Below are 27,008 nucleotides of genomic sequence, written 5' to 3' on the forward strand. Positions count from 1 at the left end.
AATATTAAATGAATCAAGACAGAGGAACCAGAGATGAACACTTGCGAAGCAAAACAACAGATATAACAGCATTAGCTAAAAGTTAATTAGGCCACTAATTTAATTTCTTTAATGCACAGGAGCCTTTTACCTTTCTGCTCTGTTTGTGCACTGACCCTGATTTAAGGCCTTGTCTCCCAGCCCCCATTACAAAGGCATTACTTCCCTTCTCTGGTATCAGCATTCCAACTACATACTGCAAGTAGGTTTACACTAACGCTAATAAACATCACCATTTTTGTTAAGAAGCAAGAAAAAAGTTACTTATTCTCCTTAGAAAAAACCAACCAAACTTCTTTATTAAAGTATTTCAAGCTTCTCCAGATAAGTCTCACAGCTATTTCATCAAATGAATGTGCATTCAATTTTAATCCTTTCAACTTGGCACACTGTGGATAGGGTAAGTCATACAATTATTTTACACATAGCAACAACTATTATTCAAATAAGTTGGGCTTTTTGACCATATGTTTAGTACCTTAAATTGCTCAAGGATCTGAACAGCATTGGTAAACATGCTCTCTGCTTTGAAAAGAGCACTAGTGTTCAGATACTCCAGAGGTAGAGTTCCCTGAGGAAGAAAAATACACATAATAAGTAAAAAAAATTAAATTAAATAACAGGAATTTCTCTTAAGTGAATTGCTGGCCAAATAAGCAGTAAGAACACTCCAAATTACTGCTGAAATAACTCATGTAACTCCTTTGAAAATACTAGTCTCACACAGATTTGCAACATCATAGGGATTATTTGTAATATCTCAGCTTCTACAGGAATGCAAAAAACATAAATAACAGAAGTTGTTACTAGACTATGCACTATAAAATAATATAAACTCAACTTCTAATCAGAAGCCATTTTTGATACCCCTAACAGTCTTCCACCCAAAGCCTCACCTGGGCCTGACTCAATCCAGTAACTGTGGGAGGAAAGGGAGCAGTTCCCATGCCACCTTGTGTTGGGCAGCTTTCCTCACAATGAGTGCAGGACAAGGGGACAATCCCTGAGACAGAGTCCCCAGAAGAAATATTCAAAAAAATATGCTGTAAAATAGGTGTTTTATATGTGAAACTAGTAGCATGACAGCACACTAATGAAATGCTAATTGTCAATTCAATATTTATGAGGCAACTTTTGGACTATGTAATAATACATGAGAGAAATTAAAAGAAAAAGCCGTCTCACTGTTCACTAAATTAGAGGCACAAGATAACATCTGAAGAAAGTACACTAGTTTAATCAGGAAATAATTGAACATTAAATTGCAGGAACTGGCTTGTTTACAGGCTTAGCTTTCATGATCAAAATCATGTGTTATTCAAACCATATTGCATTTTTACCATCCCTAAAAACAAAGCAACAAAAAACTTTTATATAGCTCAAGAGTATGAAGTTGTAGATTACAAAAGGACCAGATGCCTCTCCAATTAAAAGCCCTATACAATACATCAAAAAAATTTAAATTTGTACTCTAAAGATACACACATAAAATTAAAACTACAAGCAGTGTTCACACCCTATAGCACTTTAAGAAATCTGTAATCCTTCTCCTCACACACCTCAAATCTTGTCCCCAGCACCTTATCCTTTATGGTGAACAGATTTTATAACATAGAAAAACATTTGTACTTCTTACCACAGAGTTCAGGGGGAAAGGCACACCGATAAGGGAAGCCATCAGTGGTGCTATATCAGCCTGTGCAAACAGAAGCATTCCCATTTTAATATCATTTCAGCCTCTAGAGATAATAAATTCAGCTTAATTTTAACATATCTGCATATGCAAAAGATAATTATGTAATATTGCCAAATTATACATACAATTCTCCCTTACAGTTTTTTGGTTTTTTAGTTTCTAGTAGTCATGACATGATTAGATTCAAAATGTGAAGATCCACTGCTGAACAAGCTTGAAAAAACACATTTCATTTAAAAAGCAAATATAACCAGCCCAGTATTTATTTGCAGGAATTCAGCACCTCCTTTACTGCACTCAGAGAGGCATATCACCTTTTATGACTATTTATATGACCAAAAGAACTAATTCCATATTTACGGTTTTAAGCAGTATACTGGATATACTGCTTTTCACAACATTCTTTATCCCATGATTCCACAGCACAGATTGCTCACCTCTCCCCTGCAGAGGGAGTTTCTGCAGTTTTTTAATGTCCAGTCAGGCCTCAGAAAGGCCCTTCAATCTTCACCAAGGCATCTCATAAAATAAGTTACAATTTCCTTCTGTTTGTGATAATAAACACTGCCTCTTACTAGGTGCATATTTTCCTTTAATATAAAACTACACACCAAAATTCTTTGTTTCTCCAGCATAAATCTGAACAAACTACACCAAAACCACAGGCACTGCTCCAGCCTCAGATCTACTGGGCAGACTCCAAACCATTATTTGTGGAGGACAATACACTTGGAGTGTAATGGTAATTAGAAGTCTCATTTGCTATTTTTACCCCTAGTCCCATCCCACGGGTACTACAGAACAAAAGCTGTGTCTTTGGGAACTCCATTATCCAGGGCAAAGTAATACTCAAGACTCTTCTCTACAGTCTCAAAACAACATTGCCATAACTCCTACCAACCCTGAGAGGAAATGAATCTTTTTTTGTAGTTTTTCACTAAGGCTTTGCTGAAAGCAGTTGATCCAGAACATTCCCAATATGAACCTTTTAGCATGAGAATATTTCCCTTGTTTGAGTAGGTTTGCAGTCTGTTATTCATATATTGATTTTTGTAGGGTGATGAAGCACCACAGTTTAAAAACGCTTGACTGATTAAGGATCAATGGAAAAGTTCACATTCTTTTCTTCCTTGACTAATTGCCTGAATTGCAAAATATTTGGGCCACAATCACAGATGAAAAAAAACCTAGAGTTTACCACTATAGCAAGAAATTGGTTTGATTTTGTGACAGCAGCTTGGGTTACCTGGTATATTGTACTGCACTCTTCCTACAGCCGTATGGGAGCACTTAAATAAATGGTGCAATAATGCATCTTCAGGAAAAGTTGTGTGTGCAGCTGTCACATGCCAACAAGCAATTTAAACTTGTCCTCATTATGTTATTGTAGTTCCTGTTTCTAGGGAAATGGTACATTGGTGGGATCATTCACTCAAATTAAGTAAATTACTTTAAATCACACAAAACTCATAATTTATGGGGAAAACTTATGAACTATTAAATTAGATGTGTTTGATACCTGATTGACATCAAGCCTCTTCAAGTTCTCCAGTTTCCATTCTGCAAGAAATAACAGAGCACCTGAACAGCTGAGCTACACAGATTTGAAAGGACAGTTCAAGTTCAGTTGACATTTACTATCTTGTTGCCATTTTCTGTAAAGTGTTGGGACTAAAGAAAATTATAATTTTACATTAGGATGCTAGCTCAAGAAGGGTTACAGATGGAACGCAACAGGCAGAAACAACAAAATGCATTCATTTCAATTCACATTTTCTTTTATCCAGCAGGATAAATTGCTGCTGCAATTGTGACCTAGATCAGTAGAAGAAAGGCCAAGGCTTTTGTTTTTTTCCACACAGTGATCTATTATCTCCTGTGCCAACTAAAAAAATCAAATTCAGATTTAGGAGATTTATAGCATCTCTTCAATAGTTGGTAAAAAAGGCTAATCCAAGGTCCTAACTACACTGGTACAGAGTGGTACAAACATTAGATCCTAAAGCTTTGGCACATCATACAAAAACCTGGTTGAAAATTATATTTTCCTGCTCTACGCTGGCCTCTAAGGAAATAAAGAGAAAATTGCCAATTTTCTTTGGGGGTGGAGAGTTATTTAAAAACAGAGTTCAGCAAGGTTTGCTTTTGTTTTGTTTTTTTTTTTCTTTCATACATCTGCAATATTGCATACACCAAACTTATTTTCAGCAATTAGTTCATACCACTGCTACCTTGGGGGTCTGAGTACAGGTCCACTGCTATTTGGTCCCACAAGCACCCTGAAGAGCAGACTTGTACTTTAACAGTGGTGAGACAGCTACAGGGAGTTCCCATGGCAACACAGGGAAGTATTAGCAGCATTAATCAAAAATTCTGTTAAACTCCCACCAAAGGTACAAGTTTGCTTCCAAGAAAAGGAAATGGATTTATATATCTAGAAACAGAGTCTTACCCATATTTCTATTATATAAATGAATTGCCCATTTTCCCTTTAAATTCTGTTTTCCAAAGAAAAACATTGGGAAAATATCTATGCACACACAAAATGTGCCTAAGGTAGGAAGAAACTGTACCTCTGCTAGAGAAAAATATCTCTTTTTGTCAGAAGTTTTTCATCTCTGTGTGCCCTACTCAGATATTCCAAAACGCAGAAGTGAAGACATCTGCTGGGGACCAAGAGCCACGGGACATGGAGCCCAGGAGCTCCTAAGGACTGGGACACACCTAAGGACTGGGACACACCTAAGGACTGGGACACACCTAAGGACTGGGACACACCTAAGGACTGGGACACACCTAAGGACTGGGACACACCTAAGGACTGGGACACACCTAAGGACTGGGACACACCTAAGGACTGGGACACACCTAAGGACTGGCCAGTCCAGGCTGTACTCCCAGGAGCGAGGCATCTTGGCTGTGCATGCTGCCCACACTGGTTTATGATTCCAGCTCACTGTCTAGGTTTCCTGTACAATACTCAGCAGTTTTCCACCCACTTTTTGGAGGTTTTTTTTTTTTTGCCTTTATCCTGTCCTGCTTTTACTGCAGCCCGCTGGGCTGTCAGATGCAAACAGTCCAGGGAAACAGCAGGGAAGTGCCAGTTCAAAAAGAGGATGAGGGGACACAAAGAAAAGAAAATCTCACATAAAACCTCACAGTAGCCAAACTAGTGGAGGGTACACTGAGCTCCCTCAGCTGGGCCAAAGCAGGCTGAGCCCCCTATAAGCAGGCTTGTATCAAGCACCCCACATCCTGATGCTGCAGGAGGCTGTGCCTTCACTCACTGGCCTTGTGCCCCAGGGCCAGCCATCAGCCCCTGAGCAGCTGGAGAGCAGCTCTGTACTCTCTTTCCTTCTTCCTTCCCGAAGAAGGGTCAAACCAGTGGCCAAACGGGTAACGCCACATGTCGCCCACAGGATACAAGGCTGCCATAACAAATCTTTCCAAGAGGATTGCATGAGCAGGCCTGAGGGAAGGTAGAGCACAGGTGACAAAACTGATGAGGAGAAGGCTGCCAACCCAGAGCAGATTCTGTGCCCTTCTGGGCATCCAAGGAACACATTCATTTCTCTGCGACAAACTGGACAGGCTAAGTCCTGCCTGTTGGCACTGCCTTTGGGGGGTACGAACCCTCCATGGCAACAATGAGAAGAAGACAATTCACTGAGTTGCCTACAGCCTGCTTGCACTGAACAGACCATAAGAAGTTTGTCATCATTAGAAATGTTCTGTCAATATTTCTATAAACACTTGGAGAAATTAGAAAGGATTGTCAATAGATGGAAGAACTTGAACACTGCAGCACGCAACTAGAAATGTAAGCCTAACACCTGCATACATGAGTGACACAGCAGTCTTGAAAACACCCTCCTCCCCTGCACACAGTCACAGCTGCAGCTGTATGGAGCAGGAAAGACAGATTCAAAGAACATTTCAAGAGAACTCTTTTAAACAGCTTTTCTTGTGTATGTTACCTTTGTGAAAATATCTGGGATTGTAACAATGGAGTAGCTGAGCTGTATTGACCTGTGCAAGCACCAAGTTCCCTTTCAACAACATTCTCTTCACTTCTAAGCTATGTAACCTACTAGAAGCTCAACAGTCCCTTTTTAAGAAGGTACTTATTACTCAAATAGAAATTCAAACTCTCAAGATACTCAGTGTCCCAAATCTCCAATAGAGATCAGGCTTGGCCATTAAGAATCTGTAAAGTCTAAATAAAGCAACAACATGCTTGGCAGATGCAAAGCTAATCAAAAATGAACGGAGGAGTTTCTGATGCTTGCTTTGGTGTGCTTGGTTTTTTGTGTGGTCATTTGGTTTGCTAGCTTTTTTAACCATCAGAAGGAAAATATGAAGCAGGCACAGCAGGCTGCAGACAAATGTCATCCTCTAAGTAAATACACATTGCCTAGCAGATGAGGGCCATATAGCTTTCCCTACTGGGAACCTGGGAGTCAGCTCAGTGCTCATCTTTTTTGAAATCTCTCACATCATTTTCATCATGACTTGAAGTCAAATGCTGAGGTTTGCACTAAAGCTGCTGGGAATCAAGGAAACTGACAGATGTAAAATTCAGCTATTACAGATCAACCCAGATATCAAATGTCCTTAAAAGTCTAGCAGATCAGCCATCAGTGACACCAAAATCAGTTGTTTTATTCTGTTTCCTCTTTTTTTCCTACAACTCATTTTCAATTTTATCACAGATATCATTGTTTTAGAGCAGCAGTTAGGCACAAAGAGTGAAATGTTTGCACTATTTCTGAAATTACCTAAGCTGTCACCAAATACCTTCTCAAGAGCAGGGTGGAGTTAAAACCTTGGGGCTGAAGTAATTTTTGCCTGTTTTCTCTAATGTACCTTGACAAACAATCCAATGAAATTGGAAGTCATTACATCATTGATCATGAGCAACAACCCAAGACTGAAGGCATCTTAAGAAACAGAGCAGGCCACAAGAATGGGGCACATAAAAAAGGAACAGCTTCAAAAATTTAACCATGTGTTAAAGACTCTCTAACCCCACTGATATTTCAGTAAGACAGCATGTATTGTATTATGCATGTGAAATAATAAAAACTAATTTCTTTAAAAATGTTTACTCTTAAATAAATTAGAAAAGGGAAAAATAAGGGAAGGGAAGAATCACAGTTTTTCATTCAGAAAAGCTGTTTACATTTGCAGAACAGCTGCAAGGATGCAAATGAGACAAAACAGCCCCTAGAATGTCCACAGGGTTGTGCTGTGAAGTTAGAAAGGAGTCTTTGAACTTCTCAACTTATGTTTCTGTACTAATACATTCAACATCTGGGAGTTAAAAATTAATTCTCCTTCATTCTTTAAGGAATGAAGTTTTAGGAGCATGAATAGCCTCCTGTCAACAAAGAGAAAGTCTTCAATTTCATTATTAGAAAAGAAAACTGACTGATGTTATCTACCTAATTTTGCAGTAGCTTCCTTAGGCATACCCTGCCACCTTTTCCTTACACATCACGCAAAGCAAATCACACTTACTGAAATAGAACAGAAGTCAGCAAAGCTCAACAGGTGTAATGGTTAAAAACACCTCAGCTTCCACCAGAATCTTTCACTTAAGTCTTCTATTTTACCTACCTTTCAAAAAATTGTCTTCAAAGAACTGGGTTGTAACTTTCTGTGGATAATTTACCCCAGCACCCCAAACAATCAGTGGTGTTAAAGTTTCTGAGGGATGACCAGCTCCATGGGATCCTAAGATACATCAAACAAGAAAAATAGAAACTTTAAGACGTGCTGTAAAAACAAACAAAATCTACATGCAAAAAAAATCTGCACACATATACTAAGCTCTTGCTACAGACATACTAAAAGCCTGTAACAGACAACCTATTCCAGCTTCATAGCTTATTTTTATGTCACTAACAATAAGGGCTCAATTCAAGTTTCAAGCTGGGAAATCAGTATCAGTTAAGTCAAGACTAAATAGATAGAACTTTTCATATTTAACCCCCCAAAATTTTAACATACAGAAAATAAAGCCATAATATTTTTTAAACCTCAATATATGGAGGAGTTACCAGCTCAAAACACGTACATGTGCTTATCCTGAGCATCTCAGTGAAACCAAGAATGCCTGATTTTAGTAATATTAGGCACATGTGAAAAAAAATATATAGAACTGACCTCCGAATAAGAATGAGACTTCCACTTTAAAGCCAGGAAGCAATATGCATTGCAATTGTCATCCTTCCAACAGTGATAGGAGCTCATTTTTAAGGTTTTAAAGTCTAGTAGCACATTCCTTAAAAATTGATACAACATCACTTTCTTCCCTGGGGGAACAGATTCCCTCCAGCTTAACATATCAGCCACCAAAAGAGGAAGGCTGAAAACTATGACATCTCAGCAGAAGGTGTACTAAAGCAGGAGCCACATGAGCTTAAAAGAAATGCTGGTTATTGAACCCAGTGGGTGAGGTACCAGGGCAGTGAGATAACCCAGCCTCAAAGGGAAGGACTTGGTTATACAAACCCTATGTAGGTCTCTGCATGGTCTACAAGATTACACATTTTCCTTATTTTTGCACACACACATGCTCTTCTCTTCTTCTCTTCATGAGGTTGTATTTAATAAATACAACCTCAAAGCTATTCCCAACATCGTACCTAATTCTGTCCTTAAAACAATCACTGTGGCACAGCTGAACAGCCGACTTTACTTACTTTAAACAGCCCAAAGCTTAAGAACACACTGGTCTGGGAATTAGATTTCTGATGTTTCTTGGTGGGCACTCTCTGGGCTCAGAAAACAGCAACAACTGCTTTTCTTTGAAGAACTTGGGAAAAAGAGCTTATGGAAAGAGCACTTGCTGCATCTTCCACAGACCAGGGATTATTTCTTATATCAGTTATAGTCTTATTACTGCAGGAGGAGAATTTAGGCAAGCCACCAGCTCCATCAGCATTTCAGTGAGATTCAGCCTCTATGAATACTTTAAGACAGAGCTGAGAGAGGCAGCTGTACCCACTGCCTCCCTGTTATAAAGAACTGTTTCAGTTCTAGTCTGAATAACTAGAGGGGAAGAAAAATAATTCTTTTCAGCTAGGTCAGTTCCAGGTTCCACCTCCAGCACTCTCCAAATAGACCTTTTCAGGGAAAAGGGGGGATGTTGTCAACTTATTGCAGGGGTTCCATACTGCTGCCTCCTATCACAAAAGTTTCACACCTCCTTGGTGTTTCTTGTGGGCTGCTCCTCCGAGCACTGACTCTTTCTTCCTCGCAAAGGAGCCAACTGACTCCAGTTCCCTCTCAACCAGCCAGCCCACTCTTTTATAGCACTCTGCTTCTCATTGATTACAGCTGTGGCCTGTTAAAGTCAGGCCTGTTCTAATCTTTGATAATTGGCAAAGCTGGAACTACTTAGGGGTAAGATTACTTTCTATACTACCTTTATTTTTCTTATCTTCTATCCCCCTACAGGGGGAAAAGGGTGCTGTTGTTTAGTTGTCTGTTCCATAGACCAGCATACCACACAGGTACTTGTGCCAGGATGGTAGCAGGAACAAGAGGCCAAGGTGAGGGTGGGTATGGAATGCCCTGCGTTGGTGGTCAGCAGTTCCATCTGACATCAATTTAAAGCAAAATCATGGGGTCAGACTGAGAAAGCAAGTGACATCATTGGCTTTTGCCAGCAACCACAATGTCTTTGATCATGTCTAATTCAGTTCATATTCTTTTCCCTAATAGGCACCCCCATCCTTCCAATGTTTCATTTGTTTTAAAACTCCCATTCTGCACATCCCATTCTGCAAATAACCACTGAAAGGCTGCAGCAGGGCCTGATACTACCAACCAGCTCAAATTAAAACTCCTGAACTATCCTTCAGACAGCTCACAATGGGCCTGAGCAGAACCTCTGGAGTTGCTCTCGGAATCACTGAAGTCAACTTCAAAGTTATTAATACTTCTGGCACAAGATCAAGCTTTTCCTTCAAGACAGAAAGAGATGACAGAAAACTATGACAGACCAGTGGTTCTCAAAGCCTGAAGAAGTTACTCCTAACACCTTTTATTCCCCCTCCAAAGGATCCAGTGCATAATGAGAACACCCCTGCAGCTCAGTCTGGCAGCGAGGAAGGCCAACAGCACCGCAGGCAGTGTTAACAGGAGCATGGTACAGGGAAGGGATTGTTCTCCTCTATTCAGGACCTGTGAGACAACCCCTAGACACTGGATCCAGTTTTGGATCCAGGGGGCTTGAGAGAGGATGGAGCCGGAGCATCACTGTGCTGCACGGTGGGAGCACGACAGAACAGGCATCATTTGACACAAAGGAAGTTCGGATTGCAGATAAAGAAAACCTTTCCCCCTCCATGAGGGCAGGCAAGCAGCAGAGCAGGCTGCCCAAAAGAGTTGCATAGGCTCCATCCCTTTTTAAGGGCCCTGCTGAATAAAGCCCTAGCATCTGTGTCTGATTCAAAAGCTACGCCTGCCTTGGGCAGGTGGTTGGAACTCCTGAGATCCCCATGGTCCTATATCTAAATAAATAAATAAATAAATACATATACAATATATACATATATATACATACATACATATATATATATATATACACCCCTTCCCTATTAAAAAATAATTTCTTGAAACATACAAAAAAAATATAGCAGAATTAAAAATTTATTGCAAGTGGCAGTCAGCTCAACAGTAAATATAATTCAAAATGGTCTATTTTGGAAATGAACAGATGGTAATTAGGCTGATTGGATAAATACACAAATATTTTTGTTATCTCTGATGACAGAAAAAATCTGCATCCCTTCAACTGAAAAACTTTAGGATTTCACACCCAGAGTAACATGCTGACTGTTGTTTTGCCACCACCATGCCTGGAGCAGCCTTGGTTCAAACGTATCATAGTTAGTAGCTGCAAACACACAGCATTGGAAGAGAGACTTATCATTTTCACTGGCTGCACACAAGGACAGGAGTGTTCTTAAGATTCTTGAAAGAAGAAAGAATTAGGGAAAAATGTCTAAATAAGCTTAGCACTGGAAGATTTTCTCATCTGCCCTCAAAGTATTTGCCCACTGTGGCCATGCCCTTCACAAGTCTCCAATGTGGGTATCACACAGTTGGCCCCTGCCTCCTCCTCTCTGTACTCTCAGCTCCTTCACCTGTTTCCAGCACCAGCCTCCTCTACAAAGATCACACAGCAGTCCCCTCCTTTCTGCTGTGCTTAAAAGGCCAAAATAAGCAAAAATATTCTGCACCCCTCCCAAAAGCTCTCTCTGTAGTTTTTCCACCAGCTCTTGGACAGATTTCCCACCTTTTCCAGGTGCTTTAGAGCACCGAAGTGAGAACTGTTTCTACCAGAGGGGCTGGAACAAGACCAAATTTGCTGCTGGCAGCCACATAACACCATCTCCTCCTGCCTGAGGTAGTTTTCTGCAGCAATCTTTCTATCCCTGCTAGCAGTCACTGAGGAAATTAGGCTTTAACTTAGTGTCTTTTTTCTGTCCACACATGGAATGCAGCTGTCACAGCAATTTGCATGGATTTTCATACACAAGCAACATTTAGGATACCAAATCAAAGCAGGGGTTCCAAAGCTTCTCATGGGACAGAGCTCTCTAATCACATGCCAGATGCCCATAAACTCAACTGATTCAATATTTAAAAACACTCACCCCAATCTGTCATTCCATGGTCAGAAGTCAAAATGAATGCAGTCTTTCCATCATTTCCATAAAAATTGTCAATCAATGAAGCAATTTCTTTCACACCCTCATCAACTTGTTTAATATTCTCCTGGTATTCCCTTGAAAAATAGGAAAAAAATGTTACATTCCAGATGGCTCTCCCACTTTGTGTGAAGCAACTTATCCATGGCCATATAGCCCAGTCCTTTGAGTACAGACAGCTTTAATCTCAAATGAACATCAAGCTAACAAAAGGCTTCCTAGATGTAAAATCTCTCCTCCACTGAGTCTTACTGAGATATTAAATCGTTAGAGCACAGTTTGAAGATTACTGAAACCACAGTTTCAAATTGATTTATACTTCAAATCTGACCTGTCCTTGATATAAGACTATAATTTTACTACTCACAGCTGCCAGGCAAGTTAAGCAGAATGCCAAAACTAAGGAATTCCGGAAAACTCAAACACCTTAACTGTAAGTTGCAAAAATTACTTTAAACTGGTAACTAAATGGCCAAGAATGATCTCATCAGGCAGTCAGTTTTCTGGAATAGAAGATAAATAAAAAATTGTATATTTTTGGAAAAATTGATTGACCTTGATTAACTTTCAGACAACTAATTTCTTATCTGTTGCTAAAGACAGGTTTAAAACTCTGTCTTTAAAAAATCATAATAAATGAGCATTAAACACACAGCAAGTATGAACTTTATGATGATGCAGGAAATCAGAGAATTTTAAAAATATGCAAGTATCAAGAGAAAGACATAAAATCCTGCAAAGCAGGACGTGAAGAAATTAAAAGAAAGTTCACACAGAATAACACACTTCAAGATGAATTGGTGATGAGAACTGTTAACCTAAACTCTTCTCTTTTTTCAAGTGTAATAAAGAAAGGCAAAACATAATGCTGGAATTTGCAGCCATTATTGCCAAGCTTACTGTTATCTATAAACTCAATGATATCACTTCAGCAGTGGGGTATCTGAAAACTGTATCCATTTTATATTTAAAACTGCACTTCCTACCTATCCTCTAGTTTATGTGTTGGCTGCAACTAAGAAAATTGCTAAAAATCAGACTTGAATACAGGAATATAACCTGACATACTGTATGAAGCAAAAATCTGTCTTTTATGTCTGTCTTTAGATGGGACCTTAAAAAACAAAATAACCACAAACGTTCAGGATGTAAGCAATCATGGTAAATATATGACCCCAAATACTACAACTCTTGTTTCTGGCTTGATAAATTGCACTGTTAAAAAAATCACTATATGCATTTAAAACTAGTAAGAAAGATATCCTTAATATCTCAATTACCTTGAGTTTGGCCGATGAGCATGTCCATTGGTGTCTATGCCTAGCAAATGCAGGAACAGAACCACTTTCTCTTCATTCAGTGCAGAGAACAATGTTTGATTGCTTCTGGAAGAATTAAAGAAGCTCTGTATGGAATAAGCCATTAATATATTAATCTGAGCAAAATGGAAGAAGATAAGCATCTTACTAGAACTAAAACACTGCTGTTTCCATGTCAAAATACCAGTAGTTGTTAAAGTTTAAAAAAAGGAAAAATAATGACTTCCCAATTTACAGCTTGGAGGACAACTACTATCAGTAAGGTCAGTCCAAATTTTCAGCTTATCTAAGCCAACATAAACATTGAAGTGTTCTTTTGTTGTTTGGGGGGCTTTTTTGTTGGGTTTTTATTTGTTGGTTTGGTTTCGTACAGGGGTTTTTTTTTGAGTTGCACAGGCAAAAATACATCATCCCTTCTTTGCCTCCTGTATAAACAAATTGATGAACCACTCTTGAGTGCCACTTATGGCTTTACATTTCTATTGATTTACTGAATTTAAATTGGAAGCAAAGGTCTCAAATATTCTTGCTTTGGAAGCAGGTTCTGCAGGACTGAGATACCAAGCTACAATTTGTTTGCAGAAACAAAATAAAAACAGAACAAAATATGACATGCTTTGCAAATACATGAACTACAGAACATACATCTGCCTTGCACATGTCCTACTTAAGCATCCCTGAGGCAGATGCCAAGGGAGAATTTTCCCCTTGGACTGAATGAGTCTTGACAGGGCTATTCTATGTTAGACCAGCCATGCTGCAGCAATGCAAAATGTAGGCAGACAGCTATTCCAGCATCAGCTCCTTAGTAACAGCACTGCCCAAGGAAACAAAGTTGGGCAGGGTCTTAGTTTAAAAAAGCATCTAGAGAGCCTTTCAGTACACTAACATAAGTGAGAGTGTCTTTGAACTTCATGCAGGAGTCCAGGGAAAATGCTGGAAGAGGCAGGGAAGTATTTCTGCCACCGAAGACTGGCAATCCACCACACAGCTGTGACAGTGACGGAGCTCTTGAAATCTAAAGCTCATGCCTTGTATAAACAAAAGTCACTGTACCCAGAGGAAGACCAAAGTGGCAGCGAGGATATCACAGTGAGCTGTGCCAGGAAACCATCCAGTATGCAATTCCACTTTTCTAACTCCCTGAGTACACACAAGCCACATGGACTAATATTTGCATGCTCTCAGTTTCAGCTCTTGTCCAAACAAAATCATGACCAAAGTCCAGAGATATTTTAAATAAAGATACAAGAACAAAATCTGATTACATTAAATAGCAATAGAATTATTTTTAAGGAGATTTTCATTTCCCACAGAGATCCGTCCACCTGCACATATTTGACCACAAACTGAAGAAGCTTTCCAGAGCACACCAGTAATTTGCAGGATACAATAAAACTGTTTCCTTAATTTTAATTAAATAAAAGGAAATCAAAACAAAGCATATCAAAACAGACAAACAGGAAAACTCCCAAAATTAAATCTTAAAATGTAGATCAATATTAGAAGGCATATGCTTTTCTATCACAGAATGATTAAGCAAAATAAATCATTCAGAGGAAGGCAAGGCCTGAGCTTCTCCTCTCCCACCAGGCAAGTCCCCAGGATAAACCAAAAGCATCCCACTTTCACAGTCCCAGCCACCTCATAAGCCAGAGCAGCAGCAGCCAGAAAAGTCTGCCCAAATTCTGGCCAATTACAAACAAGAAGACAAAAGGAAGACGAATGCAACGTAAGATGTGATTCTTGTGATGAGCAAACAACAAACTTTATACCATGAAACTTGAGCAAAAATGGTTTACTGAAAAATATCGCAAAAAACAACAGGAAGCTCACCTGGATTGATGGCTGATAAAGGTGGTGAGTTGGCAAGCAGGTACCAAACACACCAAGGGCAAAAATCACTTCTCCTTGCTCTGGATGTTACTGAACTATTTGTTCAGAAGTATCCTTGTATCTCCTTATAGCCTGCAAAAGGCCTCTTCTTTTGGTACTCAGTGTTCACAAAACTTGAGTCCTACCTCTATTCAACACTAGTTTCCAACCCATCACTCTATTTTAACTGTCTTCCTGTCTTACTCTTTTTTGTACTTGCTTCCCTTTTATTTCCTCTATTCAGTAATATTGCCTCCACTGTATATGTAAGCTGAATCTCACCAAGAAGTTTCAGGGACAACAGTAATCAACTAAGAGGCTGAGAGCCCTCAGATTTTCCAGTCTCAAGAAAAAGCAGCTAAGGAGAGGTCCCATTCCTGCATACAACCATCTGCCCTGAGGGTGAAGGGAATCTCCATCCTCTGATTGAGCCAGACTGGTCAGAGGGTCTCAGAGATGACACAGGGAGACACTCACAATTTGGAATGTGAAAAATTGCAGTAAGACACAGAGACTTTTAAAAATTATTTGGTAAGCCATAACTATAGCCATACATTGGAACAGTGCTTAAAAGGCTGGCTTGCCTTTGGAGATGCTCAAAACTTGACTGGGCAAGGCCTGAGCACATTGCTCTAACTGAACCTCCTTCATTAAGAGATCTGGACTCAAGATAGCTACAGCTTCCTTTCAACCTCCTTTTTAAATTATTCTGGCACATTTTGTTTGATTTTCTGGCAGCTAGTAACAAAATAATGCACTGGTTACAACTGATGTGCAACTTAATAAGATGAGCACAAAGTTCCTCATTAAAACATTTACAGCAAGCTGTGAACTTAATTATAATGTCATACTAAGTAAACTACCACAACAGAATTTTACTTATACCTATGTGAAATCTTGATCTAATCATCTGCCTCCTCTGATGGGAGAAAGCAAAGAAGAAATAAAGACTACTTAGAAAGTCTAACAAATGATTCATAGATGTCTGAACAAAATATGAACTTTAAAATGTTAAATATCTAAGTAATTGGGGACTTTCTGTTCCCTCAAACAATATCTTCCATGGAATCATGATTCTTTAGTAGAGCAGAAAAACTGTTGCTGACAGCATGTACTAGAGAGACCAAACAAACTTTTCCCTTTCACAAAGCTCCTTAATCTAGGACAAGTTAATTTAATTGGCTGCTTAAAGCCATGCACACTGATTTGTGCTGCTGGGAGAGTTTAAATACTTCTGCCAGTTTTCAGATGTAAAACAAAAGTACAAAGGCAGGACAAACATATATGCCAGGTTGAGATCCCTTGAGCATGATCATACACAAGACTCTAACACATTTTAAATGAATAATAAAACCCCTGCACTGCTAATTGGAGCAGAGCTATCTGTATTGAAATTCACTGGCACAAATCAACATCCAGTCACAGCACTATCTGCAGAGCTTCAGAGTTTAATGTAATTCAGTTCTGGACTCCATCCACCACCCTGCACAGAAGGGACAGTCTGAGGGCTTGGGTGGCCTTTCTCCAGCAGAAAGCACACAAAGAAAGAATGGAATACTGTGTTCAAAATGAGAAAAGACTAAAGGAAAAAAAACCACAATTTTTTGCCATCTGTATCTACTCGTCCTTTTCAGTGAGAAGATATTAACTGAATATCCTACCCTTTGAACATAATAAATTGTGGTTAGGCTATTACTGGAATTTATCTCCAAGAGTTCCTGGAATTTTAAACTTTTTACCCTAAAAAAAAAAAAAAACCAAAAAAAAGAGTTGAATCTTCCTCAACTATTTTCCACTAAATATTTTCAAAAATCAGAAATGCATCAACAAGATCTTTTTTTCCCATTAGTTAATGTAGACTTTCAGTATTTTGCTCCTTAGTTGCTTAGCATAGACTCAAACTCTGATTTCAGTAGAAGTTATTTTACTGAGAATCATTGAGTCACATTACAGTGATTAAACTCCACTCCTTCATTATTTTGCCAGCTTCTTAAAAAAAAAAGCCACAAACACACCAAAAGAAGTCCCAAACAACCCAAAAACCGGAAAGAAACCACAGTCCATCAACCCCGTGCCCATCTGGAACTCCAAACCACTCCCAAGTTATTACTGTACTTTAATATTGCTGAATTTTCACACTGCTGTAGATAAAAATCCCAGAGAGTCTAGTCCATGGTGTATTTTCTGTCCCAAGAAAGGGTTATGATCACCTTGTATGGTGAGAAGAGGAGACAGAACAAGAACTATCGAGTGCCATACATTTTTCTTCTGCTCATGATTTAAGCACAGATACAAATAAAAAGTAGTTAGAGTTTACCATCTCCTGACAGTAAGTTACTGTTAGTTAGCATTTTGAAAGAGAACAAGCAATTTTAGAGTGCCAGCACTAGCAGCCCAAACATGAGCTAGCCATTCTTCCCATTTTATCCCCATCGTTTTTGGGGCAATGGAAGTGGCCCCAAACAAGTGGCCCTCACAATGCTGTGCACTGCAGAGTAAAGAGGAAGTATATTTGGTGTCTTTTTTCTCCTAAACAGGCAGAAACCAGAGACCACGTTAGCCAACATATGAGTTAAACAATATATTATTAAATTCTTGAGATAAAACACAAAAGAGGAAAAAAAAAGACTAGGCAAAGCAGAATTTAGATTCCAGCATAATGTCATTCCTACTTATATAGAATCTCACTAGCACAGCTGAAAGTTGTTTGAGCTGTAATAGCAGAGTGACCTTGGTTTCAGCAAGCCTCAAGTTTCACACTCCTGAAGCAATTGTTGATGTGTAGTTGAAGAGATGATTAATGGAATGTGTGGCTTATGCCAGTCAATCAAGTGCTATCCATCCACAGTAAGGAATTTAGACGGGCAAAATAAGCCTTAAAAATAATGGTGCTGGCTCCAAGGAAGAACTAATCAGTAATGACATATATTTTAAACATATCATTATAGCTTGAAAGCATAAACGCCATTAGGTGTTCTGAAGCAAAAGAAAGGTAGTACCAACCTCATATACTTGTGCAGTTCCAAATGACAGCAGGGTGCAACTTTATGACAACAGCTATTCAAGTGTAACTGACAGCCTAATTTGATTTGTATTATTCATATGCATTACAACACACAACATGGCACAAGTCCACATTCAGGGAAATGATGGCACTTATAAAAAACATCTTTTCACCTGCAAACTTAGAAAAATCACTTCCTTTGAAAAGTAGCAAACTATAATGAACTTTTCCACCCTATGTCACTGTTTAAAGCAGAACTACCTTTCACTTCCTAAATAGATGATGATTTGGTTCATTGATTTATTTTGGTTTTTGTTTGATTTGATTTATGCTGGTTAGCTATACTAATGAATACAGCCCAGAGATCTCGTGAAAAAAAGTTTTAAAGTCTGAAACTCCATTAACATCACTATAAGATCCAGAAAGTAACTCAATTACTTCACTGATACAGATATTTATATACCAATGCCCACTACCAGCATTTCTTAATCCAGAACAAGTGAGGCAGCATGGCATAACATAAATACAGGAATTAACAAATAATTGGAAATCATGTGCCTTGGAGTATTAACATGGTGAGAGTGTCACAGAAAACAGCAGTCATGAACCAGCACTGACCCAAGTCAGCTGAGCAGAGCACCACAGCAACAAATTCTACAGCTCTGGGTCCTGAGCTGCCTGTACCTCACACCCCATCTCCCAAAACAAACTGTGCCTGCTCTGGCAGCCACAGCATAGTGTGAGCCACAGCAGAAAATTAGAAGCCAGCTACATCTGTGAGGAAAAGCTACACAGCTTGACAAAAACTAAGTCCATAATATTGCTTATTTTGCTTTCGTAACAAAGACTTATAATTTCTATCATCCTGCAACAGCTGTTACAATATCCTTAACTAATTGCATTCAAGATCTTAAAGGGTCTATAGTACTCCAAGATGGGTTTCATATTATAGGCAAACAAAACAAAGCAAAAAAATGTTTTCATAGGATACTTTTATTGATGCTAATTTTTAAATTAGCATTGAATGACAAATACTTCCTTTAAGCATCTATTACACTTGTCATGAAAGTTGATTCAAGAAATTTTTACTTATGACCCCAAGTGATAGGTCTTTCAAAACTTTCCTTCTAGATCTATAACGAAGTGTTAACAGGTTCTGTGATAAAGTTAACATACAATTGTGCTTTTTATAAACAGATAGCATAAAAGAGTCTCTGCTTACCTTAACATGATCAAAAACCCATATGTCAAGCTTGGCTGCATCTTCTGCTCCAAAGTCTTCACTTTCTGCTGCATAACAAAATGTATAAACATGATCTCCAGTAGCACCTGCAAAAACAATATAGATGGCATACAAGATACAAGGTTTTTTGCCTTTCTCATAGTTAAAAATACTTTAATGTACAGGGGTAGAAACCTACCAAAAATGATGATCCTGAAAGAAGTCAAAGAAATTTTATCCTTATTTTAAACTTTCCCCTAATTAATCCTTTTTGGAAGCTGGGATAACATTTTACCTCATTAGCTTATCAGCACCTCAGAGGAATGAGGGACAATGTTATCCAGTATGCTCAGGCAAGGAAGTAAAATGTGGAAAAGCAGATAGAAGAAAATCAAATCCCAGTTTAAGCAAATCAAACAGAATTTGGTTTTGAAACAAAGGACTTCACGGAGAAACTTCTAACCAAGGAAGACACATATTCATAGTCTCATTTGAACACGTGTTTTGGAGGCAGGCTGTTTAAGAAAAACATGCTCAGCTTTTGGTACTTCAGCTGAATCATACAAGATAATGCCTTATCCATGAGGTGTCTCCCACAGAAAAACATATCACATTTAACAAAGGCATCAGGAGGGTTACTGTATTTCAATTCCAGCTACCAAAGGCCCAGTGGACAACTTCAAGGAGACAATATTCAAAGTCTGCATCCTTAAAAGAAGCATCCAAAACAGAAAAGGGAGAACTACTCGACTATGTTCAGTCACAAAGTGCAACACAAGGGCCACTGATGTGCAAACACAGCATCTGGACGAGGCAACTCCATTCTCTACTCACTGTCAAGGGAGCAAAGCAGAGAAGGGAGGGGGCAGGAGGAAGATAAAGACTAGCAAGAAATTAAACTTCAGAAGTCCTGAACAGATTTGAAGCTAGATGAAGCTTAATTAAACAATTCCATCAATGACAGAGCTGTTACGGCTCAGGGGTGCCATTCATACTATGACTATATAAACTCTCAGAGGGGAAAATGTTCTTCAATCAGTTGATGACCAGAGAGAATATATGCAATCTGCTGTATGGCACAATTCTCTCATGCAGTTGTGTAAGCTTCCAGGCTTGTGAATGAACTAGCATCCCAGGATAAGGCAGCTGCTTAACCAAGATTATGTGGAAACACGCACAAAGGGATGCAGGTATTTTAGGCTAGGAAGATGAAAGCTGGCACAGATTTTCTGATGCAGCTATCCCCTGTGCCTCTGGAGATGTTACTACTACTTATAACACAGAACATTCACTGCAGTTCTCAGCCTAAAAGAAAAGGAAGAAAATACTGCCAGGCATTAAAAGTGAATGCAAGAATTTCAATTGGTGGATAAATGAGTTTAAAAGAAGAAATAAGTCCTGTCCATCACTGCCAGGATGACTGACAGTCTAAGAGGATAGAATGCTGTAGTGTTTTTCCACAGCGTCACAGCAAACCCGAGAAGTCCTTCCTTGAGAAGTGCCACACCAAAGACAGCACAGAGTTTGCAGAAAAACAAAGGAACACATCTACACTTACCCACTTCTAGTTTCTACCAAAGCCAAACAAAACAATCCACCTAACCCTGCACTGCTATAAAGAGAAATGGTGGTAAAATGAAGTCATACCAGGAAAGTTTTGAAAGTGCCTGCATAACTTATAAAATAACTTTTTGTTGTTGTTTTGTTTTTTTTTTTTTTTTAGTAAGAACTTCTACTATGAAAAATGTTAGAAAATATTATTTTAGTTCTATTGTTTGAGGGGGCAGGCAACAGCATACCAACACTTTTTTGAAGTCTGGGAATGAGGAAGTAAAGATAGGATAGAGAAGTAGAAGAAAGTCAGGGATGAAAACATCTTTTAGAAGGACAGAGCTCTACTGGGTTTGATGATGCCACTATGGGAAATAACTGGAGGTGCCAGAAACTCCCAAACAAGGTATCACTTATTGCTTTTGCTCTCTTCTCTAGCACTACATCTCACACTTAGCACCCATATCCAAATATTAGGATCAGGGGTGAAGTTATCATACTCTTACAACCAGATTTAGGTCATGCAGAAAGTGAATGTCTCACTCAACTAGTGGGGCAGGTTGTGCCTCTGACAAGTCTGTCACGGGTCAGAGTCCAGACCAGCAGGAGAATTTGCCAGCAAATTTTGCAGGCACAAAAGAGGGCAAAAAAGAATGAATACACAAAGACAGTCAGACAGTGAGAGCAGTACAGTGTGGCAATCAGAGAGCTGTCATCAAATACAGCCATGTGAGGGATACGAGAAATACTGTACTGTTTAACAATAAGGAACTAAACCAGAAGATAGAGAGGTCTGTCTGTCCAGAATAATCCTGACAATGGTTTGTCCCAGCTGTTCCCATGATCCTGATGACACCTTTCTTTATACTCAAGTTAAAACAATGACCCTAGCCTTTCTGGAAGCTTTCAAAAAAGAGAAGGGGAACCCATGAAACAAAGAGCAATCTGGATGCAACAAACTAGTATCTACTTCCCCTTCGAGAAGCAACAGTCTCAGCTCTTTTTTCAGAATGACATTGTAATATACTCCAACCCAGACCACTGATGGAAGAGTACAGGGCTGGATTTTTCAGGTCAAATCTCAAATCCTGGCAGATCCTAGAAGAGAAACTCAAAGTTTTAAGGAAACAAAATAGGCATTTTCAAGCCCTGTTATTTTTAGATAATTTCAAGGTTATAATCTAAAAACATCACAGAAAATAAGGTTAAAATTAGCACCATGAATTTGTGTATCTTAAGTGAGTTTAACTATTAGAAACAAACACCTTTTGTTTCTAATAGTTAATAAACTATTAATAGTCAAAAAACCCCTTTTAATCCTGCTCAAGATACAGAGGTACTCCAGACATTTTCTCAGACTGAAATATTAATCACTTTGCCAAATTTAGATTTCATTTGAATCTATTTTGTTATTTTAAAAAAATATGTGAGCATTTTTTTTGCCTCCTTATAGAATTCTCGACCATTTTCTTGAAATATATATTTGATTACAAGAAACATACCTAGAGAAAATAGACAATGACAGGAAACAAAGGATTTTTCTATCCTTCCCAAAAGGCAGCCGGTGTCATACAGTCTTTATGCATAATCCAATGCAAGTGGTGAAACAGTAAAATTTGGAACATATGGGCATGATAAAATATACACAAGAAGAGTCCTGCGGCCTCACTAATTTGCAACATGAAAAGAAAGGGGCACATAGCTCAATTTCTCTCTATCTCCTTCTTGGCTTTTTTGTAAAAGTAAAAATAAAGAACAAACACTTGATTCCTTTGCCTTCCATACTATAAAACTTGGCCTCGTTGAAAGAAAGGGAACTATCTTTTTCTAAAGGAAATTAATCTATCCTTCTATCATTAGAAATCATGATTCATGTTCTGACACAGCGTCTACTTCTCAGATACATTCAACTTTGCCAAATTTGGGGAATTTTCTTCCCCCCTGCAAAAGGAAGCTGCATGGTTGATACCACTCAGAACAAGCCATATAGAGAGCATTACCCTTGCACATCTCTTTAGATAACATCAAAGCTGCTCACAAGTACTCTGCTTATCATCTTACTCAAACAAAACCAGTAGAAAGACAGGGCCCTGGGAAATTCTTGAATTCCCCAAATATTTTCCCAAGAACATATCCCTTAAAACACAAATAATCTGTGCAAGGGCAACTACCTTTCCCCTCTGCCCACAACCATCACACTAATTCCAAATACAAGCTGTAATCTGAGGTCATGGGAAATTATCAGGAGATATTTTTACAGCTCATCAAAAATTTATGAGGCTTAAGCAAAGAGCAGAAAAGAGTGGCATGTGGGGGGAATGTCAGGATGTGAGGGGGAAGAGACATGAGTTCAGAAAAAGTTCAAGAATCATCATGAGAAATATGATGTATATTTTCTCTAAACCAATATTACATTTCACTCCTGCCTATCCCATTTTTCTTATTATTTGTCAATACCAATGCCAGAACAGAACAGCAGCACATGCCCTTAGCTTGTCCCCTTTTCACTTGAGTCTGTTTATTCTGAGATTATGTGAAAGGGTGTATATGTACTCATTCTTCCAAGAAAACAACAATATTAAACTTGGAGAACCTTTAAACATTTGAAGCGTTGCTCAGCAATCTCTGCATGCTCAAACACCAACTGCACTGGCCTGACAAGACTTTAACACACTGCACACCACAGGCAAAAGACCTCAGCTTCAGGAATAGTACCAGGAAGTTCTTGCTTGCACACAGTTCTTCCCTTTACATATTAATGTTGTGAGTAGAAGCAGAATAACCCACAATAAGCAACTTCTTCAGCTCCAACATTGAAAAAGCATGGCTGCAGTTCTATCTCCCTGCTCACTGGAAGCTGCAGGCTTGAAGAAAAATCTCAGCTGCAGGCTTGCAAAACAAGAATTTTAACCTCACCAAAGCAAAAAATACTATGTCCTTATAACTAAAGGCATGTTCTTTCAGTATACTGACAGATTTAGCTAAGGCCTATTTAAATTAATGAGAAATAAATAGTGATATCCTCATCAAAAGCTTGCTTCTTTTCCTCTGCCCCATCTTCATGTCACAAACCAGAAATCGAGTATGCAGAAATACACAAACTGAAAATACTTTTTTCACCTTCTGCTCTAACTCAAAAATGCCTATATTTTACTGCCTGATAACTACGTGTTAAAGATTCATAAAATTAAGTCTTACCTTTTGCAAACATTGGCAAAATATCTGGGCTTCCCCAGCTCCAGGTATATTTACTTTCATTGAAAACTGAGTCAAATTCCACTGGATTCTCCTTCCATCCTGTTAAACAAACACACCTGCATTTAAATGGCTTTACCAGAAGATCTCATTGACTGCTAAAATTGATAGTCCATGCAAAATGTTGTGGTTTTTTTTTTTTCCTAAGTTTCCCCTAAATTATTTCACAATGAACTCCAATTTGTGCATCTTAATTCCATTTAAACATCTATTATAATTACTCCCCCATTCATTATTAAGTGAGCTGAAAACCAGACCAGTCTCATTATGCAGGGTTTCAAACAGACAAAGCACACAGCTGGTTTACCTTCTAAACAGCTAACAACTCCCTCAATTCTGCATCTCCTATTGCCTGAACTCAGTTTTTGGTATTTCAGGCAATAAAAAAACCACTTATATTTCCAGAAGTTATGTTGTACTTCCTTACAACAAAACCTTCAAGATTTTCTGTTTCCACAAAAAGGCACTTGACAGAAATACGGAGTTGCTCTTGACTAAGTATCCTTGCCAATTCTGCATTTGTAGTGATTGTCAGAAGGAAGAACCTTTTCATGAGGAACACAGACAAGACCAAGTAATTCCTCTCACCTCCCCCACCCAAAAACCAGCACACATGATTACTGCTCAGGCCTGAAAGCCTGGGGGAAGGCAGAGGAGCACACAAAAGACCAAGTCAGTAATGCAAAGGGTTGTTCTGCATAAATAAGCCCCAAACGCTCAGTAAAAGCTCTAGACAAAACATGGGCTTGGAGCTTTTAGTTTATTTTTGCTCCTGATTCTCCAATTCAAGCTTGCAATGGTTCAGCTGAGACACTGCAGTTCATTTCTTGGTTGCAACATCCACTTAGCCATATCCTAGTGCATCCCAAATGATAATTGAAAACTCTGTCACATGAGCAGATGAGGCCCTAAGATACTTCTGCTTTTAGATTCAGGCTGATAAATTCAACCATATTAAAAATATTAATTTAGGGAAGCTATTTTCCTAGCTATCAGTATTAGGATTTGAAAATCCATCCAAAATTACTGTTTTCCATATCATCTTGGCATATGAACTACAACACAGGTATTTATCAATAGTCATCCAGAAACCCAGCACATCACTGAAACGCTGTACCTTGGAGGACAACATTCAAAGCTTTAGGACCAGCTTACCTTTAGCAACTGCACTGACATCTTCATAAAATCCAGCAATAAGTGCAACATGCCCCGGCCTGGATTCTGTTGGGACCCGGGTGTGAGAGATTCCCCAGCTGCCATTATTCTCTAGAATACTCCTGAAAAAAGGATTCAAGGCAGTTAATGTTCATGACTTGTCAAAGTACAACAAATTCCAGATAACAAGAGTGACAGGTAGATGTGAGGCAGGAAATGCAAAAAAAGGTTCTCACTACCTCCTGCTGTGCACTAAAACAAGCAGAACATTAACCTGCAAGTAGCTCTATATTGCAACACTGCAGAGAACATCACTATTGTGGCCCATCAACACTGCAAACAGATGAGTTCAGCTGCTGTTCTAATACACCTAAAATTAACATACTATTTTTTTTCTGCTGCTTTCCTCTTCAGCTTTTTTTCCCCCAACAGATTGTTTCTGCCTGGTGTTACTCTTCTTTGTTCTTTCCATTTAGCCTGAAAGTGTCTAGTTCAATCTTATCTTACTCTTTAAATACACTCAATTATAATTAGCTCTTATGACCATATCTGCCTTTATCTGTGCTGAATCCTGGAAGCAACATTAAGAGAATTTGAACTCCACATAAATCTAAGGTGCAAATAATCTTGGCAGCAAGAAGAAAATTGAGTAAACCTTGCATCTTTTGCAATTACACTTCAGTGAAGGAGAATGCATTCTCACCACATGCACAGAAACACATCAAGTGTCTAGGGTTTATGTACATACAGTAAATAGTTACAACAGATAAAAAGCAAAGAAAAGAGAGGACAATGCCCAAGCATAAGAAACAGCCTCATAAACTATTCTCATCTACTGAAGGTCTGAACAGCTGGAGCCTGTCAGGAAGCAAGAGGTGAGTGTTACCATATGCTGTTTTCTTGTCTCCATCTTCTGGAAGAACAGAAAGATTCACTGCTCACTGTCAGAGCATAGGAAAAAAGAAAACATAACACAACGGGACATATCTTTTACTGATTTTTAGGAAAAACCAGCAGAATCTTCTCAAAAACTTCTAAGTAGTTTTTAACAGTCAAGTTACCAGGAAATTAAAATTTTGTTGCTCATGATATAAACTACCAAATTTGCTATGTTTATGTGTTTTAGTCCAAGTAAATTCTAAGTTTGTGCCTTTAAGCACCCTAAAATTTCAGGCTCCACTTTGAGCTTGCAGCATTCACCACTTATTTGTTGGGGTTTTTTAAAACTCACCTTAGACCTCACATCCTCAGAATTACTTGAAAGCTCACAGAACTACTTGGAATAGCCCAAATACTACAGTCAGGAATATAAAGGTATACAGAGACACAGCACTCCAATATGTTATTCCTACTCTCATCTTAGCCGGGAGACAATGCAAGTTGGACTGAAAAAAGTAATTAGAAAAAAGGATTTATGTATTAGTCAAAGTGGTTTCTTATTTTTCGCACTACAGACTGATCAGGATGTATTGCACTAACATTCATGAAAGATTTAAAACAAAAAGAAAACACTTGCAGCTCTCTTTAGACTTACATTGTAACAACAGGTAGAAAATTGATTTAATTAGAAATTTATTTCTATTGAATTGGAAAGTAATTCTTTACCTTTGCTTGTCAAAAACAGGATGACTTCAGGATCGGAAGTCAACAATACCAGGCAGAAAAAATCACATATAAATTTGTCATTTACCTACTCAAAATTCATTCAGATACTTTGAATGACTTCAATGCCTCTTACTCAGAAGAACCACTGAAAAAAAATTAGTTTCCAAGACAGCATAAACATTAGCTACCCATAATAATAATGGTAAGTATTAATATGATATAGTAATATGGCTGAAACATGACAGGCAAGGAAGAAAACATCTTCCCTGAAATCACCATTGCAGCAATTCAGATCACTTACTGGCCCTCACAGCTATGACAGCACTGCTGAAAACCACATTTTTTATGAATAGTGTGGAAGATTAGGTACTTGGCATACATGTATTATCCAACAATCTGCTTCAAGCCTAATGGATATTTATTTTTAATTCCATGTACCTACTAAAACGTTGCTTCTTTTAATAGCACACTGCTACAAGAATGGCTCTTGCTCATTTAAAGACAATCTTTCCTCATTAACAATGCAGTAGTTCCCAAGGTATTCCACTTGGATAAGACTAAT

General features: G+C 38.6%; 1 protein-coding gene across 5 annotated transcripts in view; it reads right to left on the reverse strand.

Moving 5' to 3' along the window:
• The window catches only part of PIGN (phosphatidylinositol glycan anchor biosynthesis class N), a 98,872-nt gene that overhangs the window by 56,503 nt on the left and 15,361 nt on the right, over positions 1-27,008 (reverse strand). For 2 of the 5 annotated variants that reach the window (XM_084209531.1, XM_084209530.1), the window contains exons 3-12: positions 24,842-24,963; positions 23,630-23,728; positions 18,881-18,987; positions 13,836-13,922; positions 12,741-12,865; positions 11,407-11,537; positions 7,355-7,471; positions 3,255-3,295; positions 1,676-1,735; positions 518-610 (exon numbers count right to left, since the gene is read on the reverse strand). In XM_084209531.1, coding sequence (XP_084065657.1) covers positions 518-610; positions 1,676-1,735; positions 3,255-3,295; positions 7,355-7,471; positions 11,407-11,537; positions 12,741-12,865; positions 13,836-13,922; positions 18,881-18,987; positions 23,630-23,728; positions 24,842-24,963 — 982 coding nt within the window. Of the gene's footprint in view, positions 1-517; positions 611-1,675; positions 1,736-3,254; positions 3,296-7,354; positions 7,472-11,406; positions 11,538-12,740; positions 12,866-13,835; positions 13,923-18,880; positions 18,988-21,933; positions 22,022-23,629; positions 23,729-24,841; positions 24,964-27,008 lie in introns of those variants that run through there. The other 3 variants (XM_084209532.1, XM_084209533.1, XM_084209534.1) reach the window with 3 other exon arrangements.

The sequence above is a fragment of the Fringilla coelebs genome (assembly GCF_963513975.1).
Source record: "Fringilla coelebs genome assembly, chromosome: 1".
NCBI classification, from domain to species: domain Eukaryota; kingdom Metazoa; phylum Chordata; class Aves; order Passeriformes; family Fringillidae; genus Fringilla; species Fringilla coelebs.